Genomic DNA, 18,535 nt, shown 5'->3' on the forward strand with positions numbered 1-18,535 from the left:
CAACGAGGGGGGTCTCTTTAAAGGAGCATGATTTTTTTTCCAGTGTTTTTTTTTCTTTGCCATGGAGTGAGTAAACTTCAGATGGTCTGAGGGGGATGAGCTAGAGAAAGTAAAGGCATAGGAAATAGGCCCAAGTAAGAAATAATTTGATTCTAATACTTGTACTCTTTAATATTTGAGATAAAATTTATTTAGACTTGTGTTTAATGAATATTTTTTTATTTTTCCATAACAGGCCTAGATAGTTGTTAGAACTTTAGAAAATTTGGCTTTTTAAAAGAATTATTTATATGTATGTATATTTCTGTATGATTGTTTTTCCTGCGTGTGTGTAAGTGACTACATGTGTGCAGTATCCACAGAGGTCTGAAGAGGGCATTGGCTGCTCTAGAACTGTAGGTGGTAGAACTGCAGTGATTTACACTGTGCTTCACTGCTTAGTGCACATGCAAGCGGTATAGCATGTTTGTTTATCAGGAAAAGTCTGGAAGTCATTTTAGGCTACAGTCTCATCCTACATTTGCTGCTTGAAACGTGAAACTGTTAAGCCTTTTTTGTAAAGAGAGTTTGTGATGTTGTTGTTTCAGAAAATGTTTAAAAACCAAGCTAAGCTCTGGCTGCTGGTTGTGCTTAGTTCCTTGAGATCCCTCAGTAAAATGCACGTCAGCCTGCTTAAAGCCCAGAGTTTATTCTGGCATTTGCCATGTCCTTTTTATTTACTAAGAGTTAGAAATTGTTAGCTTACATTATCATATATCTATTAATTTATCATCAGATTGTTTAAGTATTAGACTGCTAGGGGAGTTCATCAGGTAAAGGTGCTTGCCACTGAGTCTGACAGCCTGCTCTCCAGAAATTGTTCCTTGGCCTCCACCATTGGTGTGGAGAGAGAGAGAGAGAGAGAGAGAGAGAGAGAGAGAGAGAGAGAGAGAGAGAGAGAGAGAGAGTGTGTGTGTGTGTGTGTGTGTGTGTGTGTGTGTACTTCTTATAATGTAAGAAGGTGTTAATAAAAAGTGTTTAAGAATTGTTAATTTTTACTCCTGGCGGTGGGGGCGCATACCTTTAATCCCAGCACTTAGGAGGCAGAGGCAGGCAGATTTCTAAGTTCAAGACCAGCCGGTCTACAAAGTGAGTTCCAGGACAGCCAGGGCTACATAGAGAAACCCTGTCTCGGAAAAAAAAAAAATTGTTAATTTTTAAAGTAGTAAACTTAATGTGCAATTAATTACAAGCCAGACATTATAATTCACACTTTAATTCAAGCACGTGGCCAGGAGGTGGCAGCATGAACATGTGTTCAAAACCAGATAATGAGTCACAGCCAGCATGGGTTACTTAACACTTTGTGTCAAAGGGAAAAAAAGAAGAAAGAGGACTAGGGTGAGGAGACATATATTACTAACCAGAATACTAACGTACATATATATGTTAATGGAGAAAATTACTGCCTAGAATTTTAATGTGCTCATTAAATGTACATGTAATGTATTAAATATACCTTTTAAAAATATTTCACTATGAATTTCCCTTTATACCACTTTATCATCTTTTTCCCCCATAATAAACAAAATATTTTCATTATCTGACAACAGTGTAAAGGAAGCATTTAAGAGAACTTAAAGTAACCAAGGACCCAGATCAAAAACACTCCCATTAGCCAAACCTAGGGGCATTTGGTAATCCAAATAAAAATTTATAGTGGTGATGGTACTCTCATATATCATACGATGATAAGAATAAATGAAGAAGGAAGATGAGATAGTACTCCTTAATGGTAGAATGGCAACTAACAAACAGTAAGGAACACTTAAGGAGGCAAATGCTCAGTTAGACACAGGAGACTTAGGATATCACAGAATATGTTCCTAGCAGTTATTTATAAAGAGAACATTACTAAGTTTCTGATGTTAAAATATGGCAGATTTTCACCAGAATAGTAGTTTTTGCTACTGCCATTATATATATGTATATGTATATATGTATATGTATATATATACATATATACACACACACACACACATATACATACAAACTAATGGGATATTACTCCTGTTGTGACAATACTGAGATGAAGAAAGGTCATTTCTGGGATTGTATTCTTGTTCAGCATTCATACTTAAACCAAACTCACAAATAACCAGACAAATTAGAGAACGTTCTACAAATTGATGAGATCTCTATGACAGGAAATAGAACAGTCATGGAACCATTCTAGAAGAGAAAAATGTAGCATCTAATGAATATAATGGTTGTCTTTTCTGTTGACTTGGACAGTGGAGAATTATAAGTCACGTTAGCAATATGGCATACAGGTAAGATACTGTCAAATTCTTGACTTTGATAACTGTGTTTTGCTAATATGAGATAAAGTTCTAGGCATAAGAAAATGCATGTTGATAAATTTCATGAGAAACAGACAATGTTCCTCCAGTTACTTTTTAGATAGTTAAGGAGAAACTGGTGTGTATAGAATGTCAATAAAGATGTTATCAAATATAAATATACTTTTTAAATTTTAGAACTGTTTTTGCTGATTCATCTGTTTAAAATGATTTATTAATTATAGTAGAAAATAATCTAAAATTTCAGAATTCTTTAAAATGTTGAGAATTCGTTGAAATATTTGATCTCTAGTAACCTCAGGGATGATTGGAACTACCTGCAACCAGACACCTTTTTATTCATTGGATATGTTAGCTTAGTTGGTATCTTTCAAAGTAAAGATCACTTCGTTGCCATGGTAGCAAATGCCTATAGTCCCAGCACTCCAGAATCTGAGGCAGGAGAAATGCTGAACTTTCAAGGGGAAAGTGGGGCACAGTGACACCCTCTCTCATAAACAAAAAAAAACAAAATTTACCTTGTTTTTGAGAGGTTGTGAATCTATTATCTAGAATACATTTCATTACAGTTACAAAGATTTCTTTTCCCCGTTAGGAATTTTGGGGTTGAGACTATACTTAAAAAGATTCTGTATATGATTTTTATTTATTTCATTTTATTTTTTATTTTTAAGTTTTAAATATAGTTTCTTCTAGGTGGGAAGACAAGGACAGCTACTTAACAGCCTATGTCCCAATACATTCTTGGGGTTAGATCAGTTTTTCCTAAGAGTGAAGAACTACGTGAAAGGCACCCTTGATGTAACTTTAAGACTTCATCCAAAATTAAAAATAATGATAAAGGATTTTAGTGGCAGGCAATCATTAACATTGGAAAGCATCTAATAAAATTGGAGCTTTTGTCTTTGCTGGGAGTGTGGGGTGCTGCCACCAGTTTAGAAAAATGGTTAGGTACTTGGTTAACATATTACCCATTAATTTCACTCCAATATATATAAGATCTTTTAAACACATGTGCACATTATCCATAATTTCCCAGAAATTGAAATAGCACAAATATCTATAACCTGAATAAACCTTATTCAGTGTCCATAAGATAGAATAGTACTCTGCCTTATATAGAGTGAGCTGTCTGTTCTGCCATAAATGAATAAACCTTGAAAATACTGTTAAGTGAAAGAAGCCAGAGGGGGTGAGGGGCAGATTGGGATGTAAAGTGAGTAACTCAATTAATTGATAGAAAAAATATTGTGTTGAATACAGAAAAATGGAAAGAAGCTAGACATACAAAGCCATCAAGTATATTACTTCATTTATATAAATTATGTACAATAGGACTCCAGGTGTTGGCACATGCTTTTAATTCTAGTACTCTGGAGACAGTGGCAGGCAGAGCTCTGAGAGTATAAGGTTAGGCAGGTCTACTACATTACATAGAAAGTTTGATGCCAGTGAGTGCTATATAATGATATTCTCTGTGTGTGTGTCTATCTGTCAGGTTTTTCTTCTCTATCTGTATACGTGTGTGTGTACATAAATATATATGTATGTTATAAATAAATAATAAATATGTTAAAAAGAGAAATTGAACTGATAGGAAAAATTGAGATTAGTAGTTACCTTTTATGGAAAAGTACATAGGGGTGAAATACAGACAGATGCTGAATTTCTTTAGGGTAGTAATAATGAGCTAGAACTGCAGAGTGGTGACTGTTAAACAATTTCATGACTATACAAAAAACCACTGAACAATAAGTAGATTTTTTAATATGTGAATTTTATATTAATAAAAAACAGGAAATGTCATAGGTGGTTTAACTACAACGGTAACTAAAACAAAACTACAGTACTTCTGAGTACCAAGAGAACTTTTTAAACCAACAAACAAAGAATACACATTTCAGGGCTGGAGAGATAACTCAACAGTTAAGAGCACTTGTGCTCTTGCAGAGGACCAGGTTCGATTCCTAGCACCCACATGGCAGCTCACAACCACCTATAATTCCAGTTTTAATGCTTGTTTCTGATTTCCACAGGTGCAGCCAACAGGCCTATTGTTAAACATACGTACATGCAGACAAACTCCTGTACACAAAGAATAAAATAAACAAAAATCTAAAGAAAAAGAATACTCATTTCAGAGAAATAAATATAGGAAATACTCCTATAACAATGAGGCTGCATTTACGTCATAGAACCATGTGCAGTAAATAAAATGGTAAATACACTGCAAGTACATATATAATATGTCCCATAAATAAGTATAATTGTGTGAATATTCCAAGAATATTGCAAGTTCAAGGTCAGACACAGATACAGAGCAAGAATCTGTCTTGGGGGAAAACAGTTTAAGGGAGATAGAGATATACATGGCTTTGAATATCAAATGTAAGAGTTTAAATTTATCAAGGGTAGGAAGATGATGCTGGTTAACAATATTGGCTGCTCTTTAGAGAAGCTGAGTTCAGTTTCCAACACCCATATGGTTACAGTCTGTAACTCCAGTTCCAGGGGAGGTCCAGCACCACCTTTTAGCCCCTGCAGATAACCAAACATGTGTAGTGCACAGACATGCATACAGGAAAACTATACACATAAAATGAATTTTTAAAATTTCTGTAAATATGATAAACACTGGCTGTCCATTGTCACATTAGGAGACCTGACAGAATGATTTATCTTGGTAGCTTATCTGACTTCAATGTGAGATTGGAGAACTTGTCTAAAGCAGTAGGATCACTATTGGTGTATTGTAAGACTGAAGTGATTAAAACTCAGAGAAGACATGGTGATGATGCTGTTGAAAGAAAGGGTGTTAGGAACGGGGTGTGTACAAACAGTATTGACCTCCTGAGAAATGGATCTGATCTTTGGAAGATGAACATGGGAGCTGAAAATTGATTGTTGACAGAATTGCTTAATTCAGTGCGTAAAGCATGTTTTGTGATAGAGAGATGTGACATTAGTAAGAAAAGTAGTTGTAGAGAAAAACAATTTCTTGAATATTAGGTTAGTTATAAAGTATAATTTAGAACTTAACAGTATATGTTTGAACAAAGATTTAAATTTGGAGAGCTGAAAAGAATGTTCTTAGAGAGGACTCGGGTTTGGTTCCTAGCACCCACATAGAGCTGCTCACAGCATCAGGGAATCCCATGCCCTCTTCTGTCCTCCTTACTTAGGTACCAGCACATGTGTGGTATTGACACACACAGACATATATACATATGTACATATAAGTGAAAAGTAAATCTTTTAAAAGTGTTGTTTAAAAAAAAAAAAAAAAGCCAGGCAGTGGTGGCACACGCCTTTAGTCCCAGCACTTGGGAGGCAGAGGCAGGTGGATTTCTGAGCTCAAGGCCAGTCTGGTCTACAGAATGAGTTCCAGGACAGCCAGGGCTATACAGAGAAACCCTGTCTTGAGGGGATAAAAACAAAAACAAAAACTGTTGTTAGTTTTTATAGTAGTACTATCTCTGTAATTGGATAGCAGTCTTATGTCAACATTATAGGTTTTGCAAATAGATCGGCCTGCCAGCTCACCTTTAGGAAGGTCACTCTTGGGAGCCGGAAAGATACTAGTCCTCGGTGGGGGGGGGGGGGGGGGGGGGTTCAGTTTGTTATTTACCTAGAGATAGTAACTGGAGATAGTGTTGCAAAGTGAAGTATATGTTTACATATGTCTATTTTTAACTGGTCTCTGTAACAGCTTCTCTGTAGTTTTTAAAAGTTGCCATCCTTACTGATGTTGTTATGCATTAAGGTGGACATAAAGAGTTTCTATCAAATAATAGAGTAATTTTGTTTTGCTTTTCAGTAGTTCCCTAAAGTGATAGTCATGATTGTTTGGTAAGTAAAGTAAATGCATAATAAGGCAGTTTGTAATTAGACTACCATCCAAGTTATAATTATTGAATGTGTAGGTGTAGTTAACAGCCTTCATTTCTGGTAGGAGACTTTACTTAGACGGATATATGTTTATGTGCTCAAGACAGACAGTTTCCTGGAAGGAAACTGTGGTCTCTAGTTCTTTATAAAAACATTGTCTTTAATCTTTTTCAACTCAGAACATTGCCTTGTACAGACTGTTTCTTCAGGCACTTTCTTGGCAGGAGTAAATGAAGCTTCCATATGAGCCTTTTAAGACTTCATAGACTGTCAGTAAGGTGGAAAAACTGGATATTTAATCAGGAATGTGAACATGTATTTCAGGTAGAGAATTCCAAAGATAATGAAGATAGTATTTTACAAAGAGAAATTCCTGCCAGACAGTCTCGACGGAGGTTTCGGAAAATTAACTATAAAGGAGAACGCCAGACCATAATAGATGGGGTGGATGTTAGTAACTACCTTTCGGTGAGTAGATTTCGTTTTTATGAATCCTTGATTTTCACATAAAATATCTTTAATTTACATGGTTTTGGGTCTCTACATGTAGAAGTTATGGTAAAATAAACAGTTTTTAAAAACACTTCTACTAGACTGTTGGATTGACTAGAAATGGTCTTATCTGTGGGAATTTTGCTTTAGCTTTAGTTTTACCTAGAGTAATTAACCAAAGTAAATATTTGTTGTAACTTCGTACATAAATTTGTGAACTTTCTTGCCTTTTTAGTGACTGAATAGGATGTAGATTGAATCTGAGAACTCAGGCTGTCAACTAATGGGAAATTTTAATATGGTGGAAGACATAACAAAAGAAAGAAAACCAGGGCAGTTCTTCCAGGGTCTCCAGGACTGTTAGTCACACATAAAACAGGCACTAGTGTAAAAATTTGTGTTGAAGTAACTTTTAAAAAAGCAAATGAAACACTTGAGTCTTTTTATTTTTAACTCTGTTGTTGCAGATAACATCTTTTTAGACTGAGAAATGGTTAAATTGAGAAATAAAATAATTTGAAAAAGAATAGGCCCATGGGCATTTTAAAGAGGAAATTCCATAATTATGTCTTCTAGGGCGTCAGCACTGCAGTTTCAGAACTGTTAAATTGCCCCCACAGCCGTCCTCCTCTGGTTTGTGTTTAAGTAACAGGATTAGAGAGTTGATTGCAGAAATTGACAAGAGTCTGTCGCTTTGGTTTTCAGGAAAGAAATGTTCTCATTGTATGGCAGGATAGAGGAGCATAGTCAGGGAATTGGTTTACAGGCAGCTTTAAAGAGTCTGTCACATTTGCCTACATTAATTGAGTATGTTCTGTTTCTGAAAGTAAACATACTCAGTACTGGAGTCATACAAAGAAACAGTTTCTTTTTAAATGTACAGTTTATTGCTGGGCAGAAGTGGCCCATGCCTTTAATCCCAGCAATCCGGAGACAAAGGCAGACAGATCTTTGTGAGTTGGACAGCCAAGTGTACACAGAGGAAACCCTGTCTCGAATACCCCTTCACCAAAGTATATATCTGTGTGTGTATGTGTATATATGTGTGTGTGTGTGTGTGTGTGTGTGTGTGTGTGTGTGTGTATACATATATATATATGTGATTTTCCAGTTACTAATTAAACTGTCTTTTTTACCTTATTATATACAATGTCTATTTTAAATTTTTTAAACATGGTATTGTGATTTTTAAAAACTTATATATAGTTTAAAACCTTAGAATGCCATTAGATTTTCTTTTATATTTTGATATTTTGATTAGTGGTATTCAATGTCCTGTCATCACTTGCATATAGTATACATTGATCAAATCCAACCTTTTATATATCTTTATCGGTACTCTTCCTAACCTTGTTAGTCACCGTTTTAGATTTGTTAATCACCTTTTGTTTAGATTGACTGTCTGTTCATGTTTCTGCATGGGTATGTGAGGGTACATTTACCTGTGGTGTGTGTGTGCCCTATAGAAGATAGAATCCAAATTTAAGTATTTCCCTATGTTGCTCTATACCTTAACTTTTGAGAAAGTCTTTCAATGAACCTAGAACTCACCATTTGGTTGGATTGACTAGCCAATGAAACACTGAGATTCAAGTTTCTGTATATATGTATGTACCTGTACCATTATTACCTTTATAGTTGTGGGGAATCTAACTCGGAACCTATGTGTTCTCTGCCTACTGAACCGTCACCACTACCCCAAATTGGCTTTTTCTTGGCTTCTCCATGAGAGGATGCATTGTTTGTCTTTCTGTATCTGATTGTCCACTTAAGGTAATTCAGTCCCATCTTTCTTGCTTCAGTTAACAGGATTCGTCTTTATGGCAGGATAATAACTGCATTTTGAACATACACTACATTTTGTCTTTAACCATTCATTGGTGGGTGCTCACTAAATGTGGTTCATACATCAACTTGTGTATACCAAGGATTGGAGTTGGTCACTCACACAGATCTGTTTTTAGCATGTTTCATTTTCTTTTGATTTAGACAGGCTGTTACTAATATTGCCAGGGCTGGCTTTGAATTTGTGATACACACACACACACACACACACACGAAGGGGGTGGGCAGAGGCATCACCACACCCAACTATGCACAGCTTTTTGAGGTGTTTTCATACTGTCTTCCACAATGGTTCTTCTAATTACAACTCATCTATAGAGGGTGAGAGTGCCTTTTCCCTGTACATCCTTGCCAGCATTTTGTAGTTTTGGTTTGTCTGTATTTTACAGTTGAGTTATTGGTGGCTATGATGACTTCTTATTGCAATTTTGATTTTCTGAATAATTATGCTAGATGTCTTAAGATTATATTTATTTTCATTATATTGCGCCTTTTGAGAAGTGTTCTGAGCTGGGCAATGTTGGTGCACGCCTTAATCCCAGCACTTGGGAGGCAGAGGCAGGCTGAGTTCTGAGTTTGCAACCAGCCTGGTCTACAGAGTGAGTTCCAGGACAGCCAGAACTACGCACAGAAACCCTGTCTCAGGGGGGAAAAAATGGAGTGTTCCAATCATTCATCCATTTTTCCCTCTATGGGATTATGTGGAGCTTTTCATATTGTTTCTCAGTTTCTTAAATATTACAGATGTTAATCTTACATTAGGTGAATAGGTAGAATTTTTGATAGTCTCTTCACTTTTTGGTTTTCTTTGCTATATAGAAGCTTTTAGTTGTACTTGTCATTTCTGTTTCTTTTGTTGGTGTTTTTATGCTTATATTCAAATACTACCTGTATTCAGCATTGAAGTGTGTCTTCAGTGTTTTTTGAGTTATTTTTTTTAGTAGTTTTGGAAGTTTAGGTCTTTGATCTTTTGTGCAAGGTAAGAAGAGATATGCATATCCATTTTCCTGGCAGTGTTTGATAAAGGGCTGTTATTTCTCTGATAGTTTCAGCATCTTGTTAGGAATCTGTTTGCCATAGATGTGTGGATTTTTTTTTTCAGGGAGTCATTATCTCTTGTGCTCTGTACTTATGCTAGTACTAGCATTTTATGTTTACTCTTGCTTAGTGCTGTGTTTGAAGTTGGTACTGTTCTGCCTACAGTTTTATTCTATATTTTTGTCTATTTAAGGCTGTTTGTGCTTCCATAAGAATTTGGGGGGGGCTCCCCTTGTCTTGTTAAGAGTATCCTGTTTTGAAAAGGGTTACATTGAACCTGCAAGTTGCTTTGGATATTGTGCATATTAACATTATTTGTATGTGGGTCTGTGCCCATAGAGGCTGGAAGGTAGTGTTAGATGCTCTGGAACTAGAGTTACAAGAAGTTGTGAGCTACCCTTGTGAGTCCTGGGAACTGAACTGGGGGCTCTATAAGAACAGTACATATTTTCAAACCACTGAGCCACCTTTCCAGCCCCCAAACATTAGCAACATTAATTCATAGTATATAAACATAGAAAAATTTCACTTTAGATGTCTGTGGCTTCCTTTGTTAAATTCAATCCTAGGCTTGTTTTTTGTGAAATTTTTGTATTTCTTTTTTAATGGTTGGGGTTGGAGTATCCTTTCTTTAATTTATACCACTTAAGTATTGTATTGCTTTCATGATATCTTTTTCAGTAGCTTCATTTTTTTATATTTAAAAACAGTCTTGAGTCCTGACCTTGTGGCACACACCCTTAATTCTAGTACTCAGAAGGCAGAGGCAGACAGATTTCTGTGAGTTTAAGGCCAATCTTGTCCATGTAGCGAGTTTTGGGCCTGCCGGAGGGGCTACTCAGCGAGACCTTTATGTACTGAATTTTTTTTAACTACCAGTTTTCATAAATATGTTTACAGGTACATGTATACTAGAAGGCCATAGAACCACCTCAGGTTTCATTCCTTTGGTACCATCGAAACACCTTGCATTTGTTTTATTTTATTGTCTTTGGAATCTCTTCTCACTGACTGGCCAAGGCCTGTTTTTGCTTCCCCATCACTGTGGTATAAGCATCCACACCATTTCTGGTACTTACTTTTTTTTAGTATGAGTGCTAGAGACTAAACTCGGGCTCTGATATTTGCAGAGCAAGCACTTGACCTCTCTATCCAGCATCTGCATCATGACCTTTTTGCTTTTGCAAATTTACCAAATTTTATTTTTCAGTTCTAATAATCTTGCTGGGGTTGTTAGGCTTTTTTTTTTTTTAAGTATGTCCATCACATTTACTTCTGAAGCATCGCTACAATTTTTAAAGGCTTTTCTATGTAGAGAATCATAACTGTAAGCAGGAGATGCTTACCTTCTTATTTGTAATACTTTTATTATTACATTTTAATTTCCTTGGCTAAAATTTCCAGAAATTCTGTATTGAATAAGCAATACAAGTGGACATCACCATACCTAAAAGAAACACTTTCAGCATTTCTCCTTTCAGTATAATGTTGGTGCATTCCTTATATAGCCTTTATTAACTTAGTCTGTGATCTCTTTAGATATAATTAATCAGGATTTTATCATGAAGCAGTGTTAATTTTTATCAAATTTGTAGAGAAGACTATCGGAAGACGATTGTTATTTTGATTTTTTGTTTGTTTTATAGTGTACAATAGAGTTTAGGGCATGGGAAGGGGAGGTGTTGGGGTAGTAGAGACAGAGAAAGGCAGAGAGAGTGGGTGGGGAGAGAGGTAAGGAGAGAAGAGGAGTAGAGGCCGGCCATGAACTTGTGGAGGGATCGGGTAGGGGAGTGAGAAGAGAAGTGACAGAGAGGGAAGAGAAGAGAGCAAGAGAAGAGCAAGAGCCAAGATGTTTTTACTTTTTTGTTCTGACGTGATGTATTTTGTTAGATTTCTTATTTGTATGTGAGTTGCAGACATAAATATGTGCATGTGTACGTACATGCATGTGTTTGAAGGCACACATGTAGAGACCAGAGGACAAACTTAGATGCTGTTCCTCAGGCACTGTTAACTATGTTTTTTGGAGACAGGATCTCTCAATGACTTGAAACTCACCAAGTAGGCAAGCCTGGCTGATGGATAAAACTTAGAGATTATCCTGTCTTCACCTTCCCAGTGCTGGGAATATGAGCACTTGCTGCTCTGAGTATTACAATATATATCAGGCTGGCTTCAAAGTCACAGAGATTATGGTTCTAGAGTTAAAGTTGTGCATCACAAACCTGGTTATAACTCTTTTATAGATGAATTTTCAATATTGAACTAAAGTTATCCCCACAGAACTACCTCCGTTGCCCCTGTTTACTAAGTTTTTAAGGTCTCTCTCTCTCTCTCTCTCTCTCTCTCTCTCTCTCTCTCTCTCTCTCTCTCTCTCTCTCTGTGTGTGTGTGTGTGTGTGTGTAGTTTGTTTAAATTTTCTGTTCCCCTCCACTTTAGAGAAATTTTGTTTATTTTATATTTCAAGAAAAGAAACAAACAAATGAACAAGTATAAGGACCTGAATTTAATTCCCTAGAAGCCCCCTGTTAAACCCAGAAACTCACTAACCATCTAGCTTGGAGAATATAGCTACAAACAAGGTAGAATATATACCTGCCTCAAACAGGTAGAAGGCAAGGACCAACAATGCAAACTTGTTCTGTAACTATCCTCCACGTGCATATTCAGATCCGTATTTTCATCCCCATCCCCACTTCTTTGTTTGTTTGTTTGTTTGTTTATTCTTCGAGACAGGGTTTCTCTGTGTAGCCCTGGCTGTCCTGGAACTCACTCTGTAGACCAGGCTGGCCTCAAACTCAGAAATCCATCTGCCTCCCAAGTGCTGGGATTAAAGGCTTGCGCCACCACCACCACCAGGCCCCCACTTCTTTATTTCATTGACCTCTTGCATTACATTCAATCTTTGCTGTTTCTTTTTGTTTTCATTAATTTTGTTTTTAGTTCAGTTTTACTTATTATGTCATTGAGGTACATTATTACATTATTTGCTATTCTGTTCTTTGCTGTATGTAATGATTGAAAGGAAATTCTTAGTACTGTTTTTGTTGTATGCTATAGTGCTATTTTCATTTGTTTTAAGGGATTTCAAGTGCTCTGATGTTGGCTAAGTCTCTATTTAGCTCCTTACAATTTATTAATTTCTAAGTTCGTCGTAGTCTATTCTCAGGTACAAATGTCTCTGTGTCTGCCTGCTTTTGGTTCTGTTTGCATGGGCCGCCTTGTTTAGCCTATTACTGTGTTTTCTGTGTGTCATTACTGATAAAGGCCCTGTCTTGTTGGGCCTTTAAAAAAAAATCTATGTAGCAATTATGTCTTTTAATTGTAGAATTTGTTATATATACAAGATTAGTATTGATGAAGACGTATTCCTATAATTTTTTTAATTTTCTTCTCATTGTTTATTTGAGGCTGACGATCTTGGAGCCAAGGCCAAGTACAACCTGGTGCTCTACATCTGAGTGTGCTAAGCCTGACATCATTTTGGTCGTCCCATGTCCTTTCCTTTTCCTATTATTGATCTGTATGTTTTACTGAATGGTGATGTTGGATTGTTTCTTTTTCATTTTGTCTCTTCTGAGTTTTACACTGTATGTTTTCCCTAGTGGTAGGATTTCACTACTGGAGGATTTCCCTAAGTATTTTTTCTGAGGCTTGTTTTGTAATGACTTCTTTTGCCTATCTTGGACTTTTCCTTAATTTCTCTGAGACTAACAATCTCAATTGGCAGCTAATCTCTTACAGTACTTGAAGTATGTTGAGAAGCCTGCATAGTCCTAATAAGATGTCCTTCAGTGGTGTGATATAGCACTGTTCTGTTGCAGTTTGTAGAATTCTGTTTCTTATTCTTTGGACAATTTGACTATAAAATGCAATGATGAAGATACGTCATGGTCAGCCTTGTTTAGAGTCCTATAGACCTTCTTGTGCTGGATGTCCTAACATTTTAAACTTAAATTTTTAGGAGATGGAGAGATAGCTGAATGCTTATGTGCACTGTTTGCTCTTGCAGACAACCAGACTTAGATTTCCAGCCTCACAACCATCTATAATTCTAGTTCCAGGAATTCTAATACCCTCTTCTGGCCTCTTTGGCCACCAAGCACACAGGTGGTACACAGGCATATTCATGATTCACAGACATCCATGCTGGCAAAACACACACATATATATAAAATGAAAATATATCTTTAAAAGATAAAATTTTAAACATTTTTATAACATTGTTTTGTTTTGTTTTGTTTTAGGTAGCTTCTTACCATGTTGCCTAGATTTGTCCCAAACTGGTAGGCTCAAGAGATGTTCTCATCTTGGCCTCCCTAGTAGCTAAAACTATAAACACATAATCACTATGCCTAGCACATTTAATACTCATTATAACAATGTCATCATTTGCTCATTGAGCTTCTAATACTTGTTCATTAACTTATTTCTAGACTTTTGTTTTTTAAAATGATTTTTAATGAAACATCATGTGGATATGTATCTCAGTATATTAATCACACTAGAAAAAAGCTTACAAGATGTAGCATTGCCAAATGAAAGGATGTTTATACCATTTGGCTCTTTGTATGGTGAGTTAAAGAGTAATTATAATGTCTGTGTGTACATATGTGGGGGTACCTACATGTATGTGTGTTGCTTGTATATTTTAGTTTCAACTTTAATGTATTTTTTCTCCAGATTTTTGTTTGGTTTTGGTGTCATGTCATAAGGCATAGAGAGTCTGTATTTCCTCTTGAGGTCTATCTATGGTTTATATATATGAGTCATTTGCTTTTAGTCTTCCTGTGTGCTGAAGAAAGTCATCTTACTTTAGACATTTTGGTTTCCTGAATAGAATAAACCAAGCAGTTAGTACTTAGGATTTTGTTGGGTGATAACTCTTTAAGTGGCATTTTTGTATCTATAGGGCTGCTTGAGTCAGGTAGTTTGCCTACTAGGTCCTGTCAGGAATTTGGAAAATCATGAGAGGAACTTAATTGGTCAACTGAGACAAACCTGATGATTTAGCAATAAGACTAGATTAGTTAGTGAAGGGTTTTTACTTATGTGTGTGGTATCTTGAATTAATAATTTTTTTCTTAGAAAGGCTATATTTCAGGCAATTTAGAAAATGCCATATTGACAGTCTTCATAAGAATATGAACTAGTCCAACTTTTAAAGAAATTGATATAACAGTTTCTCAAAACTCAAAGTAAGTCTACTGTTCGAGCTAGCTGTATTGCTCTTGGGTATTGACCTGAAGAACTCCAAGTCAGCATATCACAGAAATGAGGCACTTGCACACTAGTGCTTATTGTAGCACTAGTAAAAATAGGTATGAAACCACTTAGTGTTTAACAGCAGAGAAACTGGTAAGGGAAGTGGTGCATGAGCACAGTGGAATGAGAGCTGGGCAGATGGCTCCATGGTACAGTGCTTCCCTTGCAAGCATGACAGCCTGGGTTCCATTCTTAGAACCCACATTTTAAATAGCTAGTAATGGAAGTTCCAAGCTTGTAACCCCAGCAGTGAGACAGGCAGATCCTGGTCTCCAAGGCTCCCTGGCCAGCCAACCTTAATAAGTCTGGGCCAGCTAAGGATCTCAAAAAAGCACCTAAGAACAATATCTTCTAACTACAACATATACATGACATATAACACATACACATGTATTCACATGCACATGCACATATGCACGCATGAGAATAAAGTTATATTGTTAGCAGGAAAATTGGTGCACTTGGAGAATCATATTAAGTGAATTAAGCCAGCTACAGACAAACGTGTTTTCTCTTGTGATTGTTAGATTTTATATATGTATACATAAAATTACATGTGTGGATATATAGATATATGCATGTGTGTATATATGTACATATAATTAAAATAGAAGTGAAATTGCCTAAGGGAACAAAGACATGGGCGGGAGAAAGGTAAGAAAGGGGGCTTTAGGAAGAATGAACAGAAGGGAAATATATTCAACTTACAATATGTACCTGTACAAAAAGTTATGAAAATTTAATTGTAAACTTTGGATGTTTCTTTGAAAAAACTCATTTGAATAAATTTATAAGATTGACCAGTTTTTTAAAAAAGAAAAATGAGGTGCTAGTTTCTGTGAAAACATTTACAGAATATTGGTGTTATAACCACTATAAAGTCCTTTATTTTCTTTGTCTTACTGTCAGCAATTCATAGAACAAAATGAGAAATGCTTTTATATGATAGTTTTTGTTTAGTGTGTAGCTCTGGCTGGTTTGGAGCTTTGTTATGTATGTACTAGGCTGGTCTGGAACTCAAAGAGATCCATCCACCTGCATCTTTTGCTAGTCTCCTTTGTTCAGTTTACAGCCATCAAAATTTTCTTGCTGGGGTGCTAAAGGTTTGCAGTTCTTAAAGATATACAGAATATTTTGCCATTTTTATGTCACACTGTTTACTGCATAACCTGTACAGCATAATTTTTTGAGAATTAAAAATTTTGGATAGATTTTAAGTTTTTCTTATGAATACTTAGAATAGCTGCAGAAGAGCTGGGAATATAGCTCAATAGTAAAAGTGCTTGCCTAGCATGCACTAAGGTACTGAATTTAATCCTTAGCACTTTACATGTGTGTTCATAGGTTCACCTACTGCAAGACAGAATGACTGAAAAAGATGGCTTACTCATTTGGAATATTTTACTATTAACTATACAAAATAGTTTTATTGTGATGTTTTAATGTATAACTGTACTGTAATCATATTCATTCTTTCCCAATGGCAGGCATAACCTCAGTGTGAAAATAATGAAAAAAGAATGTAGTGCTGGTGATTGACCTCAGCACCTTCTACTATTTCTTGACTGAGCTACATACCCAGCCTTCATCTTACTTTTGAGACTAGGTCTCAACAGCCATCTAGGCTGTGCGTGAACTCAGTCTGTAGCCAGGTCAGGGTTGAAACTTGCAGTCTCAGCCTTCCAAACAGCTCTTAAGTATGGCCTGTGTGCCTCCAGGTCTCACTTTAGTAGTGATATCTTTAAAACCTCAGTCTTTGTAACAATTTATGTGTCTTTTTAACTTTATTGGCTAGAAATAGTACATAACTCATACTTGAAATTTGATATTATATGTAGGCCTTTATAGCAATCAGCATGATCAAGATAAACATTTTTATCACTCCTAAATGCTTTGTCTCTTGTAATCTATCCTTCCCTAAATTCCTGTTCTTAGGCAGCTACTGTGCTTTCTCTTAGTGTTAATTAGTTTTATTCTCTGAAACTTTATATAGCTTAATATGTTACATTATTCTTTTTGCCTGTCATCCTATTCTTGTTTCAGTGAGTATGAGATATATCCATATCCTGTATTTCATTATCTCAACACTTTTTTGTTCAGCAATACTCCATTGTTTCAGTATGGTGTAGTTTGTTTCATTTTCTACCTGTTGGTTAAGTATTTAATGTTTCAGTGTAGCACAGTTATGAACATTTGTGTATCTTTTTTGAGACAGTTATTTTTAATACCCAGGAGAGGTGACTAGATCATATATTAAATGCTACATTTAACAGTATTTAAAACAAAGCAAAACCAAGAACCTGTTCTCCAGGGTGCCTGCACAGTCTCTCCATTCTTTGTTGTATTCTTTCCCTTTGTCTAAAAGAAAAAGAAAAGTAACTTGTTCCTCCTCATCAGCACTTGATGGAGCCAGGCCTTACCAACCTTCAGAAATTCTAATACCTATATACATTGTGGTTTTAAGAGTTTAAGTAATCTTGTGGCTGTAGGAATAATTAAGACGTTTTCATACTTTATAGCTTTTTGGCCATTGTAAAATCTTCTCAGACCACGGACCTTTGAGGAAGATGTATTTAGAGAGTAGACTCTATAATTAAGCCATAGAGAGAGTCCAGCATCTCTAGGTGAGCTGGCTGCCTGCAGACCTTCCTCCTTTAGTGCTCACATTGTGCTTTGCTTGCTTTGCCACTGAAGCAGACCCCTTTCCTGCCTGGTCACTGGGCTTCTGTCGGGGTACTTGAGATATAAGGACACACCTGGTGCCTAATTCTTGCTACCTGTAGATTTTTTTTTCCCAACCATTATTTAAAATGTATGTTTCAGTTTCCCTATTTCATTTCTTTAAGTGCTCACTACTATTTTGTTGTGAGAGGTCTTGCAATATATGACTTGGGTTATTTTTGAACTCATGATCCTCTTGTCTCATCCACATGCCTTAATTTCCTTCATAGGACTGTTACAATATCACCCAAGCCCACTGCACAAACTGTTTCCATCTAGATTGGGGATATTTCTTAAGATGAGAAGTATTATATAATCTCTTTGTCAAGTCATTTTTTTTATTTGATTTTAAAATCTGTTCAAAACTGGTTCTCCTTTTGGTAGGCTTGTTCTTCATATTCTCCTACCCTCTACCACCAACTGGTCCATTCATTTTGCTTTTTTAAGTTTTAGATGGAGCTCTAACAATATCCTTGTTTTAATTTAATTTAATTTTATTATTTTGGGTGGGTGTGGTGGTTTACCACAATCTGTCAGAGAAGTTGCTGTGATCCAGCACCTGAGAACACCCAGGGTCTAGACCAGCCTATGCAGTGGAACTTGCTATGATGGTGCAGTCGCCTTATGCTGGTACTGCTCAGATGGGTAACAGCCACCCACATATGGTCCCTAAGTACTTAAAATGTGGGTAGTGTAACTTCAGTGCAAGTTGTAAATTCAATTCTGAGCTCTTTATTTTTTTTTTTACATATGATTAATTGCTTTGTTACTTTGTTTTTATATTTAAATATTTGTGTGTGGGCACATACGTATCACCGCATATCTGTGGCTCAGAAGACAATCTCCACTGCCAGTCCTCTCAGATAACACTATCTTTGCATACACCAGGTTAGCTGGCCCACATCAAGCTTCTGAAACTTCTTGTCCCTCCCGTCCATCTCAGT

At 36.2% G+C, this 18,535-nt stretch overlaps 1 protein-coding gene across 13 annotated transcripts in view; it reads left to right on the forward strand.

Moving 5' to 3' along the window:
* Nucleotides 1-18,535, forward strand: part of Rapgef6 (Rap guanine nucleotide exchange factor 6) — a 176,724-nt gene that overhangs the window by 50,861 nt on the left and 107,328 nt on the right. For all 13 annotated transcript variants that reach the window (XR_004113774.1, XM_031354886.1, XM_031354887.1 and 10 more), the window contains one exon: nucleotides 6,555-6,698. Coding sequence is in view for 12 of the 13 variants with exons in the window: in XM_031354886.1 (XP_031210746.1) it covers nucleotides 6,555-6,698 (144 nt within the window). In the remaining variant the exon portion in view is untranslated. The remainder of the gene's footprint in view (nucleotides 1-6,554; nucleotides 6,699-18,535) is intronic.

The sequence above is a fragment of the Mastomys coucha genome, unplaced genomic scaffold, assembly GCF_008632895.1.
Source record: "Mastomys coucha isolate ucsf_1 unplaced genomic scaffold, UCSF_Mcou_1 pScaffold5, whole genome shotgun sequence".
Taxonomy (NCBI): Eukaryota; Metazoa; Chordata; class Mammalia; order Rodentia; family Muridae; genus Mastomys; species Mastomys coucha.